Raw genomic sequence first — 17,123 nt, forward strand, 5'->3', positions numbered from 1 at the left:
CTTTGTGTGATATTAACTATATCATTTGACTTTAGAGTAATTATGCGATTATATAATAAACATTTATATAATATAAATATAAAAGACAGTTATACAGGGACATTTCTGCCTTCTTTTCTTGAATTTTGGGGGAAATTCTAAATGCATTTTAATAGATTAAATCACTCAGTGAAAGTGTGAACTCTAAATGTGCTCACACTGTAGCCTAACCTACATATATGCACAATATGCGTGCACTCTCTGAATGAGTTTTTGCGATATACTCGATAAAGTCAAATCACATTTCATTTATATATCGCACAAACCCTAAGTTTCTATCCAAACTTTCACCACAGGTCACTATCAACCTTATTTTTCCTGTATGACCAAAGCAGGCATTTGTAAATTTTATGGGTCTGGCTTCCAGTCTCATCCGCGTCCAGCTATTTTTCAAACTGTACAAAACAGTTTGTTTTGCTGCTTGATATTGCAAATTAGTATGTCTTACAATATTATTTCAATGTATTATCTTAATTATGAACACACTGGTTTGAGGTGCAAACTGTTTTACCATTTACAGCACGTTGCTATTCTTCTTGTTATTTCCCTATAGCGGCTAATGAACCCTTGAAGGATAAGGTGGATAACCGACATTTGCACTTCATGCAGAGAGCACCATTTGAGCAGGTGATGTGCTTTGATTAGTACAGCACCTGTCTAAACCTCTTGAGGTGCAGTATGAGGACATCCGGCAGGGTCCACAGGCTGAGTTTGATCCGCCCCTGTTGCAGTTGCCTGCAATGGGGACAGCGCCAGGCATCATCTGGGGCCAACTGGAAGGCATACAGGAAGCAGACATAAACAAAATCAGTCAGGGAGGGTTTTACATTTACAAATCTGGCTGTTTCTTCATTTTCCTTAAAGCACAGCCAGTTCCAAACCCTTCCTTAGCTGCCCGAGGCCAGCTCTGGCTAACCACAGTGTATATTTATACGCTGCGTGGACCCGTTCCAGGGTTAAAGATGTGTTCGCAAAAAAACTAGCAATTTTAAAACAGCACTGACAGCAGAAATAGAGTAACCTTGACATATGCGCCCACAAAGGCGACTCTGGAGAAGTGGAAATTAAAAAAATTAAAGGAGTGTGAGGACTCTTTTAAAGGGATAGTTCAGCCAACAAATCAAAACTGTGTCATCATTTACTCACTCTCATGTCGGTCAAAACCTGTATGACTTGCTTTCTTCCATGAACACAGAAGGAGAATGTCTGAGCTGCTCTTTCCCGTACAAGGAAAGCGGATGAGGCCTGTCAAGCATCATAAACTACCTCTTGTGTGAGGAAGAGACAGAAATTTAAGTTGTTATTCACTAAAATTTGACAGCTTTGGACATCTTTCGTTTTCATTGTACGGAGTTGTTTTGAAATGTCTTCCCTTGAAAGTAAGTCAAACTGATTTGGAAAGACATGATAGTGAGTACATGACCTTTATCCTTTATGTGGGACATGTATTATGCCAGACGTTTACCTGCTCCTCTTTGGTGTAGAGCTGGAAGCACTGAGCGAGGGTGCAGGCCTGCGGCTGATGGTGCTGCTCTCTGTGCAGATACACACTCTCAGCATCAGGGATGTACTCTTCCTCAGTGTGTCCAAACAAACTGCGGGAATCAGAACATATGCTGGAAACCAATCTCTAACCAGACCCGTCAAGCATGTCCGCTATCCTCTACTGTGACTTCAACACACATATTTTATCTCTGCAGCTCTAACAGTCTGCCAGAGAATGTTTAATACATGCACGTGTAGTCAAGAAACTCTTTTGACACTTGAAGTGTCGAATAGGGGTGGGTATCGTTTGAATTTTATCGATTTCGATTCCGATTCCGATTCCACTTATCGATTCCGATTCTTTTCGATTCCCAGTTTCGATTCCGATTTAGTAAAAAAAAAAAAAACAACAAACACAAAAGTCAAACATTAATATATTAAACATGTTTATTTTCAGTGCTAGCTTGCAACATATTATTTTATTACAGGGGTTCTCAACCTTTTTTATATCAGGGCCCCCTTCTTCTCGGGTCAGTTTTGCAAGGCCCCCCTATGCCTGACATTTCCTCTAAAGGTGTTTATTTTTTAACCTTTTTTATTAACCTAAACATTAGTTTTGCCTTTTTATTTTCTCCTGCATGTCTTTAAAAAAATCAAGCAAACTTTAAATTAAAGCTATACTTTTGAATTTAAAAGAAAATCCTCTGCTCTAACTTTTTAACATGAATACACACATACAGATTTAAAGCACCTAAATTATTTAATTCAGACATTCTTTACAACTTCAGAGTACTCTTTCTTAAGTGACTGAATATCTACTGTTTGTATTCATTATAAAATAAACATATAAATGAAAAATACAGTAAATACATTGTAAATCTGTTTATGCTGGTGCTCATATGTGCTTAAACACCACTGACCCTTACAAGATCCACCTCTATGGGTAAGCATTCATTATAAAAAACTCACAGGACATTCATTTTGAAAACTATGCAAATATTTTGAAATTTCACGCAAAAATACTATGGATCAGAGCACCGAAAGCATGAATAGTTTGTGAATCAACAGCGGACTTATGCGTGCCTAATGTACGACTCCGATATACAAGAATGAATACATTAGGCACCCGCGAGTTCGTTACTATTACTCTGGTCATCTTTGCTTTTACATTACCGGGAGGGTTTGTTTCATGTAGCAAAGAGATAAAGTAGATACCTGTCTTCCCGCGGGGGTATAAGTGACTTTTATGTGGGCTTTTGCGGGACGAAATAACATATATTCCTTCTAGAGTGGGCGGGCGCAGGACTAAAATCCGTCCCTTGCAGATCTCTAAGATGAAGTTTGCGTGCAGCGGTAGATTTGTCTTCGGTTTTTACAAAGCGTAGACACACTTTTAAACGCTTACCGTGATCCATCTTTTCGACTGATGTTTACATTACCACGTAAAGTCCTGGCAGATTGCACGCGCGGAAGGTCCTGGCAGATCACTAGATGGAAAAAATGCAACCAGGAATCGAAACGAGGAATCGAAATTTTAATATTATAACAAGTATCCGATTCTTTATCTTAAGTATCCGATTCCAGAATCGGAATCGATTTTCGATTCCCAACCCTAGTGTCGAACTTCAAAAACTGTTTGAAATGAACCTTCTTTTCTAGCTTCACTGAAATTTCTTTCTCTGAAATTTATAGCCATACTTCTCCTGAAAGGCTTCCTTTGTGATTTGTTTTTTTAATGTAGGGGTTTCCAAGGTTTCCTTTCAGCTAAACCCATTTGAGCTAAAACATTAATTTGAAGTACCCCCTGAAATTTGAATATAATATTTTAATAATTTAACAATATGCTTGCATGTTCACAGTTAACGGTCACATAACATCACATTCACATTACTGGTGTCCATCTGGAGACAAAACAAAGGCACTAATATATTTTAAGATCAGTCAATGCAAGTTTCTTTTATTTGAAACAGCTCAGACTTACATTTTAGTCTGGGAATAGGCTTAAAGCAACACTAAGTAACTGTTCCCTCAACGCTCCCTCTACAGGTTGGAAGCGGAATTGTCCATTACCGCTGTCGTAAATAATTTAGCCTACATGCACGTTATTTGTTTGGAGGCTATCCAGGACCGGCTTTGGAAATAACATTGTCCAGTGACAAGGTAGAGTATGTTGTATGACTTTATAAAAGTATGAAAACCTTTTGTGTAGCCTGCCGTAAAGCAAGTCGCATTTGTAGTCTCATTTGAACTACAAAACCGTGACCCGACGACCCAAACTTACATAGTGCTGTTATGGTCGATAGAGGGTCGCAAAGCGAATACGAAAGTGCCGTTTCACCCTGTTATGAGTTGATGAACCACTGACACGAGTTCGGAAACATTATTTTAAGGTAAAAACAACTCTTTAGTGTTGACAATTCCGCTTCCAACCTGTAGAGGGAGCGTTGAGGGAAAAGTTACTTAGTGTTGCTTTAAGCCTTGTCTGTGAACCCAGGGGTTAATGATCTAATTTTTACCTTTTCATCAACTCACAAACTTCCTGCAGTTCCCTGACAAACCCCAAAGGTTTTCAAATCCCAGTTTGGGAATTTCTAATAGAATGCAATGTTGTTCAGCAACTTTTAAATTGTTTAAGTAATATTTTGAAGCCACTACAAAAAAACAACAACAACAAAAAAAACTATAGACGAGTATTAATTGTGGCTCAGTTTTACTTACTATTCCTTGGTCTCTTTGTCCCACTCCACTACAATCTTAACATGAGGAGGTCCTCCTGGCCCACAGGATTTATATGCTCTAAAAAAGAAAAATTAAGAAAAGACATGATGTTTGCAAAAAAAAAAAAAAAACGTTTATTTTTGGCTGAGCTATCTTTTTAACGGATTAAGGGGTGTTCACACTGAACTTTTCATTCCAATGACTTTCTATTCATACGCATGCGAATGCGTCGGACCTAAAACGCAAGCTTGTACGAAAAGTTTCGCATTTCATTGCTTTTCAAAGTTCAAGTCTGGTGAACTTTGACGTCACAGCATGGCCTTGTAGCTGAATTAAAAGAACGTAAATTTAAAACTGCAGCGAAGTAGGAAAGCGGAGTAGATTGTATGTTTTTACATTATAGATGTATTATTATTTCTCATGTGTTGAAATTTAAGGGTGTGTTCCCACTTGTCATGTTTGGTTAAATTAAAACAAACTCTGGTGCAATTTATTTGAGTAAATGTGAACACTGCCAAGTGAACCCTGGTGTGGACTGAGACCACTAAAAAGATGAGTCTTGGGTTTTTAACAGTTCTCATGTTTGGTTTGAATTAAACAAACTCTGGTGCGATTGCTCTGTTAGTGCGGTTCATTTGAGTAAGTGTGAACGCTGCCAACCAAACCCTGATGCACACCAAACAAGCGGACTGAGACAGCTAAAAAGATGGGTCTCAGTCCGTATCCAAATTAACTCAACTCAACAAAAACAGGTAGTAATGAATAGATGCGACAAGATTTCAGGAAGGGACCAAAGTGGTGCATCCAAAACAAAATGAGCAGAGGGCAAAAGTGAGGCAACGAGAAGGTAAAGTGCCTTTTATGAGCTCTTTGTGAGTCCAGCAGACAGCATTAGGTGTATTTGACCTAAAGTGGCGCTGAGCAGACCGATCTGTGAATGGGTACTTTAATGTCATACACCCCCAGCACCACTTTAAGTCAGACATATATATATATATATATATATATATATATATATATATATATACACGTCATTCAAACCGACCAATCAGGTTGTGAATGTACCACTATGCCTTTAGGTTCGGTATCTTTAGGTTTACTGTCAAAAATGCCAGTGTGAACACTAAGCGGACCAGGACTAAATGTATCGTTTTCCTTTTTGGTCCAGACCAAACGAACATTGACAAAATACACTCTACACTCATGAATTCATATAGCATAGTATATGAAGTCTTTGGAGGTTTGTGTATTTAATAATGCTGATGTAATAAAGGTACAGACTATTTGCTTGCCTGTGGTAGAACTGTCTATGTGCACAAACAGTAAAACAATATTCTAATTTATAATATTTTAATATGTCTAAATCAGTCAGTAGGACACCTGAAATTTAAGCTCACACAATATGCTCTGAACACAGCGGTCATGCATAACAAACCTTTCCACAGTAGGGTGACATAGTGGCTGCTCCTCTTGTGGCAAAAGATATGTGATTCCTACCACTCCAACCACACGCAGACTAAAGGGTCCAACCTAAAATAACCAATCCACCTTATTACAAGTGCAAGATGTATGTGAGAAGAAAAAAAGTCATTTAATTGTACCGACATAAAAAAAGATTTCAAGACCTGTTTAAAGGCATAATTCACACAAAAATGTCAATTCTGTCATTAATTATGTCCCTCATGTCATTCCAAACCTGTAAAACCTTTGTTTCTCTTCAGAACACAAATTAAGATATTTTTGATGAAATCCGAGAGCTTTCTAACCCTGAATAGACAGCAATGCAACAGACACATTTAAGGCCCTGAAATAGTCCATGTGACAGCAGTGAATCAACCGTAATGTCATGCAACTACGTGAACTACTTTTTGTACGCAAAAAAAAACACAAAAAAATTATTCAACAATTTCTTCTCTTCCGTTTCAGTCTTGTGGTCTGTGCAGGGTCAGACAGCTTTTGGATTTCATCAAAAATATCTTAATTTGTGTTCCAAAGATGAACAAATGTCTTAAGGACTTGGAACGACATGAGTGTGAGTAAATAATGACACAATTTTCATTTTTGAATGAAGGATCCCTTTAACAGCAAGTAGAGGTTTCACTGACCTGAATGTAAACCCCTGGCCTTAGTAGGTGACGCATTTTCTCCAGGATTTCTTTCTGTAACACATCCCATGTCACACTGCGCTCTAGATATAGTACAAACGGAAGACCAAACCTGCAACGAACAGAAAGTACTGCATTGATTTTCCACTTTGTGCTACATTACTGTCTTGTATTATGTATAATGAAATTTCTCCATGTAAGATGTTGTGTCAAAAATAATGGAACTTCAACTCTTGTGAGAACATGTCAGAAAGACAATAATTTTACCTCCGTCCTTGATGGCCAGTGCAGGCTCGGTTACAGATCAGCAGAATCATTTTCTCACATCCAGTGTTCTTGTTGGGAGATGCTGGATTCATCGCACCCTGCATGAAAGACGGCGTTCGGCTGCTCTCAGCTCCGTATTTCAAATTGTTCTGATTCAGATTAGCAAGGAGGCTCCCTGGAAATGGTTAAAATGTTACTTACATCACTGGAAACAGCAACCAAAGTGTTAGAAATAGTATCAAGACAATTAATTTTCAATCTCTCCAATCTACCTTTATGATGATCCTAATCTAAGATAGGTTTAGTTTCTATGTTTTCAAAGACAAAGCACTACTTTGAACTACCTTTTTCAATAAATTCTGATTGCTTATACTCTTGAAAACAAAGGTTCCAAAAGGGTGTTTTTCCAGTGATGCTATAGATGAACTACTTTTGGTTCCCCAAAGAACCTTTCAGTGAACAGTTTTTAAAAGAACCATTTTGAGGAACAAAAATCTAAAGAACCATTTTCGACTGCATTTGAAAGGTTCCATGGATGTTCAAGATTCTTCATAGAACCATTGATGCCAATAAAGAACCTTTATTTTTAAGAGTGTATAATTAGGACTATTTGACACACATCCAGTTTTTCTTAAGCCCAAAGTATACTTCAGTTTTTACGTGCACAGCTCAATTTTTTTTTTTTTTACTAATTAGTTGGTCTAAATAAGGGCAACATTGGCCTAGCCCATGATTTCACAGTGGAAAAAGAAACAAATGAGACAACAACAAACTAGTGGAGATGGTAACAACAATAGACCCCTGCTTTGACAAGTGGGTTAAAAGATACCTCCAAAACTAATTTAAAGTACTAAGACATTTTTATTAATCGAATTCCAGAGAGAAATGGCACAGACTAACACTGGACCAAGTTTTCTAGAGCACATGTGTCAACCACCTGTGTTTGCATATGCTATCAAATGGAGACTACTATGAAAGCAAATGCTTGGCTGATGTATCAAAACTGATGTATACTTTGAGCCATAACCAAAAAGCAATGCATGAAAGAGTACCTCTTTTAGAGCGAATGTTTTCTAATCTAAAAGTCTCAGGCGTTTCAAAAGCAAAGATTGAGTCACTTTCTTGAATGATATCAAGATCGTCGTCATCGTCACAAAAGGAGCGGTGGAAACCGTCGTAATACATTTCAGTCAGGACAAACTGCACAGACATAAGAGAGACGGATGGTCAGAAGTGGTTGACACTCAACATCTCAAGGCAAACAAACAGGAAACGGCTTTGGTTGATGAAGTCATGTGGGAAGACGAACATACAAACAGCAATCAACCCTCCATCAGTGTCCACACCTCAGTATTAATGGAGAATCAATATTGCATTCAGAGAAACTGTAAAGATCTTTACACCAAGACGGGAATTCGATGCAAAATAACATTTCTGTAGTGTGAAAAACCCCTGAAAACTGCACCTGGTCTGGTGGGATCTTGGTCTCACGTGATACGGCCTCTCTCAGTCTGGACACAGTGCTGTTGAGTGGTACGGCCACACCGATTCTCATGCAGTGAGAGTACTTGCCTTGATAAACCACGGTCACATACAGAGGCCTGAGGGATACCAAGTGATACAACAAATTAATCCAAAGCAACTTCAGAGAGACAGTCGCCCTGGAGCAACCAAGGGCACAATAATAAGTTAATGTATCATCACATGCAACCTACAAAATTTTAGCTGCCAACCCAGATTTTTGAACCATTTAGTTCATATCATCACCTAAAAGTAAACTCAAAGGGTCAATCACCCCAAAATGAAATTCTGTCATTTGCTTATCCACATAAGACTTTGGTTCATCATCAAAACCCAAAAAAAGAGATTTCGGTCCCTTCATTGATAGTACTTTGACGCTTCAAAAAGTTTATAAAGACATCTCAAAAGCAACCCATATAAATCAGATGGTTTAATTAGGTTCAGACATATTTGACTGACACATGATAATACATTTGGAGTTTATCAAACAACCAATCAGAGCTTTTGTTTACCACATATGATGTGCGCTATGTATGTGCATTGATTAATGTTTATATGTGACCAGTGTTAAGTAGAATGAGTATATTTGTAGCAATAATCAAAAATACATTGTATGGGACAAAATGATCGATTGTTCTTTTATGCAAAAAACCATTAGAATATTAAAGTAAATATCATGTCCCATGAATACATTTGGTAAATTTCCTACCATAAATATATGAAAATGTAACTTTTGGTTAGTAATATGTGACCCTGGACCACAAAACCAGTCATAAGTGTAAATTTGTCGAAATTGAGATTCCTACGTCATCTGAAAGCTGAGTAAATAAGCTTTCCATTGATATATTGTTTAAAATAGGACAATGTTTGTCTGAGATACAACTATTTGAAAACCTGGAATCTGAGGGAGCAAAAAATCTAAATATTGAGAAAATCGCCTTAAAAGTTGTCCAAATGAAGTTCTTAGCAATGCATATTTCTAATCAAAAATCAAGTTATATATTTATGGTAGAAAATTTACAAAATATCTTCATGGAACATGAACTTTACTTAATATCCTAACGTTTTTTGGCATAAAAGAAAAATCGATCATTTTGACCCATACAATGTATTTTTGGCTATTGCTACAAATATACCCGTGCTACTTAAGACTTAAGGTTTTGTGGTCCAGGGTCACATATGCATTGCTAAGAACTTAATTTGGACAACTTTAAAGGTGATTTTCAAATAATTTAATCGGTCAAATATTATCCTATCCTAATAAACCACACATTAATGAAAAGCATATTTATTCAGCTTTCAGATAATGTATAAATCTCAATTAAAAAAAAACTGACTCTTATGACTGGTTTTGTGGTCCAGGGTCAAATATGTGAATAAAAGCCTAAATTAAAAATTCTTTTACAATCTCTATATGAATGCTTTAAAGCTTGAACATTTTGGTAGTTTTAATAAAAATATCTTAATTTGTGTTCCATAGATGAACGAAAGTCTTATGGGTTTGGAACAACATGAGGGTGAGTAAATGATGCCAATTAAAATTTTTGGTAAAACTATTTCGTCAAAGACTAATACCAATTAGGGCTCGGTTTTGACACAAATTTCACAATTCGATTTGATTTTGACTTACAAACTTGCGATTCGATTCAATATCAATTATTTTGGATAAATATCAGGTACGTACAGTACATGGCAAATTTTCTCAAGGGAAAAAAAAATCTCTCAACTAATGATTATATACATTTGAGTCAGTTGGTACTACATTACCATCATTTCGAAGGTTAAAATTAGCCGATTTGTATACAAACACTCAATTAAGCTTTTTAAATAATTTAGTAATAATACCAACTTTGCTATTACATAAATATATTTCTACTCTAGTTTGTTTTTTGAAATATAAACATTTAAATGACGGCTGTCAAAAAAACTTAATGGATGTATATATTCAAATATAAATTAAATACTGAAGGAGGGTAAAATTATAATGAATATGTTATACCTATACCATGCTTATGAAGTTTATAGTCACAGGATATGTTTTTTTGGGGGGTTAATGTGATGTTACTTTTACAAGCTGTTATATTGACATTTTTTCATGGTTGAAACACAGATTTAGCGATAAGACAGGATACGGATTTTGGCAAGCTGTACTCAAGTTGTACATTTAAAGGATTAGTTCACCCAAAAATTTAACTTAGCCCATAATTTTTACATTATTATTACATTTTAAGTATGGATATTTTTCTTAAACGCAATCGATTTGCAATAGGAGGCCTTTATTTACCCCCTGGAGCCATGTTAGGTGCTTTTTATTACTGATGGATGCACTTTATTGGACTTGTTTTGGACTTATGAAGAGAAACACCCACCTGTAAAATTCTAAAGCTTGGTAATGCCAGGATAATTTTAAATATAACTCCGATTGGATTTGTCTGAAAGAAGACAGTCATATACACCTAGGATGCCTGGAGGGTAAATTAACCCTTTAACATGCCTTCGGATGTTCATTTGTGTTTATTTCATGCTAAAACTGGTATTAAAAGCAGAGACGATAAGTTCACCTGCTGCTTCTCTTTAAATGAGGCACTACATTCTTGGATTTAAGAGTCGATCATTTTGTAAAAATGAGAATCGATTAAAATTGAGAAATCAATATTTCTCATATGCAAAAACATCTCGCATCTGGATGAAACAAATAAACCCTTCTAAGAAGCAACAAAACACATTACTTAAGGTCCTTTTACTGCATTGTGCAGCCTATAAGGACTAAGAGCATTTAGAATTGCTTTAATGATGCTTGATGCTCTCTAAATGCATTAGGAAGCAAACTCATCTCCAAAGAGGAAAAGCTGTGTGTGCAGTGGCCCCAGAAGGCGAAACGGACTAAATCAACAACTCTTCATCAATATCTGCCCACGTGAAGTGGCATATTAGGGAAGCGTAGGGAATAAATGGCCTATGAAATAATACACAGAGATAACAGCATTTGCTAAGCATGGATAAACAGAATTAAGGAGAGGGCAAATGAAATCTACTCCCACAGACTGCGACGACCAGGGCAACTATCGCTTAAGTCGCACATCGCTGAACTTCCAGACGAAATTTCCTCTTCCTCGGATCGGTCATTCTTCATGCTGGCAGAGCATAAGCTCCATATCTAGTCTTTCTCTGCTGCACTAATGTTTTTTTCAGAGCGGAGAGATGCCGACAGTGCAGAAAGCCACAACGGGTGGACGGGTCAAAATACTCCCCTGATTTTTCTTTACGATGTAGAACTTCTTGGATTAGGAATGATATGAAAGCACCGGCAGGGTTTTACTCAATAATGATGTGGAAGTGAAACCTGCCTGGCTATTCTGCTCTCCCAGGGACTATTATTCACTGGTTCATCATCTCTGCTGTACTATGAGAGGCAGATGTGCTGTAAATCACTTGTCTGTCTTCTAATACTACGGCTTATTTAATCATTAATGTGTACTAATAAATTCAGCATCTTAAAAAAGCCTCCGGATTAAACCAAGCGCTCTCCTTGATCAACCACTACACTGGCCTCTTAAAAATAGCATCAGAGCACCTCAGGAGAGAAGCAGAACAGGATGATCACGTGAAGGGAAAAGTATATATTTAGCAACTAAAACACGGAGAAAGTAGCAACTTCAGAGCCTTTATATTTCAAGAAGAAATATTGTGAGTAAAAGTAATTTAAACTCCATCAACAGATATGCTGTCAATTTCCAGAGAGAAAAAGTGTAATTTGTCAATCAGCTTGTAAAAACAAAGGGAAAATGGCTGTACTGTTTAGTAAAACACTTACATCGAAAAGATATGGGGCAAGCGTTAGTGTTTCGGTAAGTGAAATAAAGCTGAAATAAAATAAAATAAAAACAACTACAGTTGAGGTCAAAAGTTTACATGCACCTTGCAGAATCTGCAAAATGTTAATTATTTTACCAAAATAGGAGGGATGGCACAAAATGCATGTTATTTTTTGTTTAGTACTAACCAGATATTTCACATAAAAGACATTTTACAGTCCTGAACAGTTAAACTGCCCGCTGTTCTTCAGAAAAATCATTCAGATCCCACAAACTCTTTGGTTTCTCAGCATTTTTGTGCATTTGAACCCTTTATAACCATGACTGTATGATTTTGAGATCATATGCAACTATTACAGAAGGTTCAAATCATAGACTGTAAAAAAGATGGACAACGCGTTTCCGCTTCTTTCCACTATAGAAAAGTGAAGCCAAAACAGCTCAATATGGCCGCTACCATCTTGGGGGAAGTTACGTCATTTGGAGCCAGAGCATGCGCAGTAGAGGTTCGTTTGGAGCCAGAGCATGCGCAGTAGTGTCGTGAGGCGGAGCCGCGGTGTCAAAGTCCCGCCCAAACTCCCGCAGACCCAATCGCACGATCACAATCATGACACCACACCCCGTTTTTATAGCATCAAATAACTACTTAAAAGCAAACTTATTAGAAAAACGAACACCTGAGCATGAATCAGCATTATAAAAACTACCTCACACGTTGGAAATCACCTTTGGAAAAAAATTATTTGCCGTGTAATTCGATTATTTAGTTTGGCTCACGTCCCATTAGATTACATGGAGAGGGCGGGGTTTATGACCTATACTGCAGCCAGCCACCGGGGGGCGATCGAAAACTTTTGGCTTCACTTTTCAGGACACCTACGGCACGCTTGGTTCAAATGCTCACTGATGCTTCAGAAGGAAACACAATGCATTAAGAGCCAGGGGTGAAAACTTTTGGAATTTGAGTATCAGGGTAAATTTAACTTATTTTGTCTTCTGGGAAACACTTTTCATTTAATTAGATTCAAATAACAAATATCATACCGGCCCAAACTTTTGATTGGTAGTGTTTCTAAATAGACAGCACAGAGCAACAACACGTTTCATGATTAGTGACAATATGTGGTGGGCTGTGTTACAGATCCAGCAGCTCAAACTTCAGTTAAGAGTTAAATAAAGGTAATACTTGTATCTGAATGCAAAGTGAAAGTCCATAGCAGACTAAATTAACATCATTCCAACAGTCATGAAATCGGATGCTGGAAATCGAACACTTCATCTAAACTCAGCAGCGATGTCCAAACATATTTATTTATATTCAGCCTACCCTGATGATCAGTCAAATTATTAATAAAGACATGACAGTTGATCAATCTGCTTTCATGTCTACACTTGAATGCAAATAAAGCATGTTGCTGTCAACAAATTAAATGAGGGTCACTCTGACATCAGTACTTACCGTGTGTGAGGTAATGGAATTGGGAGAGAGATGCAAAGAAAAGGATCAAAAGTGTTGCTCTGTTTCTGACAGTGCGGACAGGTAAGCGAGGATCTGGAATAAACAGAGGCCACAGTGAGCAATTTCCACTAAGGCAAACATTTAAATACAGTTGACAGACATCAATAATCATACCTGTACTGAGCTTGAAACAGCTCTTGTACAAATGAGCCAGCTGAAAGAGGAGGTGAAGGCCCCTCTAATGCTCCATCGTCTTCCTCAATAGGAGGCTGTAGTGACAAACACGAGAATGTTAGGTGCTATTTAACAATTCCAGTAACTCAAGACAAACCAGCAAAAGGTCAACTATTAAATATACATGATACATTTGCATATTATGTAACAAACACGTACCACACTTATAATAAAAAAGTGAAATGTGTCATGTACAGGCAGAAGCTCAAGTCAAGTACATAAAGCAGGGCCACAACTATATAATAATTCAGAAAACTTATAAACACATGATCATAATGAGGCGTGTCTCTAAGTTAACATTTTTACTAGACAGTCAGTAAGATTTTTTTTTTTTAAGAAATTATTTTTTATTCAGCAAGAAAACAATAAATTGCTCAAAACTACCAGTAACGACATTTGTAAATGGAGATTAAAAGATTTCCATTTTAAATAAACGCTGTTCTTTTTACCTTTATATTAAAAGTGTATCATGGTTTCCAAAAAAATCATCACAACTGCTTTCAAAATGTATAATAATAATAAATAATACAAGCTTTGCATCACAGAAATAAATTACATTTTAAAATATATTAAAAAAAGTTATTTTAAATTATAATAATATTAACAAATAACTATAAATATAAATAAATTCAGCCTAGGTAAGAAAAAAAACTCTTAAAAAACAATAGTACTAGTGTATGGAAGTCAGAGTTGAAAACATGTTGAAAATGTGTCTTTCCACAAATTATGTATGTATGCAAATTGTATGATATCCAAGGTACACATTTCTAGTAATTGTGCAGTTAATTCTCATATTTTATTTTCAGAAAGTTGTGGAATATTTGTCCTCTTCTCAAATTTGTCACTACCGAAACACTACTGAAATATTGACCCATTAAGATGTTGCTTCTTGTAAATATAAATATTTTTCTATTTTATTAAAAAAAAAATTCTGAGGTAAATTAATAACAATTACAGTTTTAACAATATTGTGATTTATGATATTTGTTGCATTTTGGATCCAATTTGTCTTTGAAACAGGCAAAAGGTTTATAATACTGATTTCAAACTCAAGGGTTAATTCGTTTGAACTAGGGCTGCACGATAGGTCGTTTCAGCATCGTCATCGCGATGTACGCATGCGCGATAGTCACATCGTGGCAGTTACGATGCAGGGCAAAAAAAAAAATTATGTGTCTGATTTAAAAATGTACTGTCTATATTTCTAAACTTTCTATTCACGGATCTATATTTGCCTAAAATAAAGTAATTAACTCATTCTTTAAAAACTACAATGCACACGTTGCTTCACATACTTCATGCGTGCAGTCTCTGCGTGCGCATGGCGAAATGAGCGCGGGACGGGAGAAAAGCGCCGAAATGGAAGATTTGGTCGCAAAAAGAAACGCAACGTCGGTCATATGGAAGTATTTTGGATACAAAAAGGATGCTGCTGACCAAAAACAGGTGCTTTGTCGGGAGTGCCTGGCAGTTGTTGCCACAACTCACGGAAATACTATGAATTTAAGGGACCGTTCACTTGTCGCGCCTAAAAACGCGTGGAAAACGCTAGGCGCGTCGCTTTCTCCTTCTTTCCAAAGCGCTCTGTAACTTGAGTGGCAGAGTGGCGTCTGCCGTTACTAAGCAACCATGACCCGCGCTCTCCTAAAGACGCGCAAGTTTCAGCAAAGATAAATAAACAAAGATAAATGGATTTCCAAAACTAAAAATTGCTTGCAGTAGCTCTGCTGCTAAAAAATGTTATCCCTGTAACAGCTATGATCAGCCGTTCCTCCATCTTGGCTAATGTTTGTCGTTAAAGGAAGAAGCTGATTTCCCTTTCATCAGGATAAAAGCAACATTCATTATTAATTTCATATTAGAGCCTTGATTTGACAGTGAATAAGGTGAGTCAAACGGTTTATGAAACTAGCCAAAATAAGCTTTAAAAAGTATTTTATTTCAGGGTTTTGATTATACTGTACTTTTACATTTTTTTATTCTTTGAAAATGCTTACAAATTACCCCAATTATTCTTGAATTATTATTTGATTTTTAAGCAGTTCAAAACAACCCGATGAACATAAATGAATTTGTACACATCGCAATATATATCGCAAGAAAAAAATATATTGCAATGTAATTTTTTCCCAATATCGTGCAGCCCTAGTTTGAACATACATTGAACCAAAAACTATCATAACATCTTAGTTGATAATTCAGTATATTTTTGACAAACATTTCATGTTTCGGTTGTGACTGAACATTTTCGGTAGTGACAGTAATGCTTTGGTAGCGACTGCATCATATTACGAAATTTTAACTCAAATTCTAAAACATTATTACACACTAAGATACTAAACAATTCCAATACTGTACTAAAATTTTGTTTATGTACCCCAAATAAAGTTTGGGTTCCCTTTTGTCACTACCAAAACAATGATATGTTTCGTTCGTGACTGTTACGGTAATGACAATTTTAGATATTTTTGAACCTAGTTTAAAATTCTAATCAGCACATTGTTAGCTAGCACAGTTCTGAACAGTTGTACACATAAAAAAGCTAAATGTTATGGAATAACCCCCCAAAAAACATGTACTTAATTGCAGAAAAAGGTGTTCAGTAGAGATGTTCCGATACCCTTTTTTCCTTCCCGATACCGATTCCGATACCTGGGCTCGGGGTATCGGCCGATACCGAGTACTAATCCGATACCTGGGTATGTAATTGTATATACAGCTGTAGATAATACTAATAAATTATTTTATTGTGTGCTTCAGACTTATTCCTTAATAAAACAATTATACAGTGATATATACAGTGAACTAGAGTATTTTTATTATATGACATACATTGAACTTTTATTATATGACATATACAGTGAACTAGAGTATTTTTATTATATGACATACATTTGACAGTAATATTTTTTCATATAGTTAGTATTACTAATCTGGTTTTCTGACGTACATCAGCCCTGTTTATAACAGAGAATTTTGGCCAGAATTTGAAAGATTCTCACTAGATCTCGCAGCAACCTTATTCATTGTGCGGCATTTTCAAATGCTCCTCACTGCATCTCGCAGCAGTAACAGTGTTGCAAAATCAACGTTGGCTCCCGAATAAAGCTGTTCGGGGTTTGTGCAAGTTTGTTTGCATTGCAGTCCAAGCTGATAAACGGTCAGCGCTGAGCAGCTCAAACGTGTCGTGTTAGTTTCACTTTCGTTTCGCGTGCCATTTTATGTTTCTCATCTGAGACAGAAATGGCAGAGCTTATGAGTTGAACAACGCGGTGGTCGCGCCAGTGTGACCGCTCACGAAAATTAGTAACACTGGCAGAAAAATTGGTCACAGTCTGGAGCCCTTTAATATTACCGCAAGTGTCCCGCGCGCTTCAGTACAAGAAGTAAACAAACCACGCGCCTGTACAATTCATTAACACAGAACCACGCATTAATTCATATTTAAACAGTCGGTTTCTGGCTTAATATTAGTCCATA

The 17,123-nt window shown here is 36.7% G+C and overlaps 1 protein-coding gene across 1 annotated transcript in view; it reads right to left on the reverse strand.

The window, feature by feature from the left end:
* Positions 1–17,123, reverse strand: part of usp31 (ubiquitin specific peptidase 31) — a 33,891-nt gene that overhangs the window by 10,192 nt on the left and 6,576 nt on the right. Inside the window, exons 3-12 of the mRNA XM_073838672.1 lie at positions 13,584–13,678; positions 13,410–13,502; positions 8,080–8,215; positions 7,667–7,814; positions 6,615–6,789; positions 6,348–6,459; positions 5,678–5,772; positions 4,243–4,320; positions 1,505–1,634; positions 693–812 (exon numbers count right to left, since the gene is read on the reverse strand). Of these exons, the coding sequence (XP_073694773.1) occupies positions 693–812; positions 1,505–1,634; positions 4,243–4,320; positions 5,678–5,772; positions 6,348–6,459; positions 6,615–6,789; positions 7,667–7,814; positions 8,080–8,215; positions 13,410–13,502; positions 13,584–13,678 (1,182 nt within the window). The remainder of the gene's footprint in view (positions 1–692; positions 813–1,504; positions 1,635–4,242; positions 4,321–5,677; positions 5,773–6,347; positions 6,460–6,614; positions 6,790–7,666; positions 7,815–8,079; positions 8,216–13,409; positions 13,503–13,583; positions 13,679–17,123) is intronic.

Source organism: Garra rufa, chromosome 1 (genome assembly GCF_049309525.1).
Source record: "Garra rufa chromosome 1, GarRuf1.0, whole genome shotgun sequence".
NCBI lineage: Eukaryota > Metazoa > Chordata > Actinopteri > Cypriniformes > Cyprinidae > Garra > Garra rufa.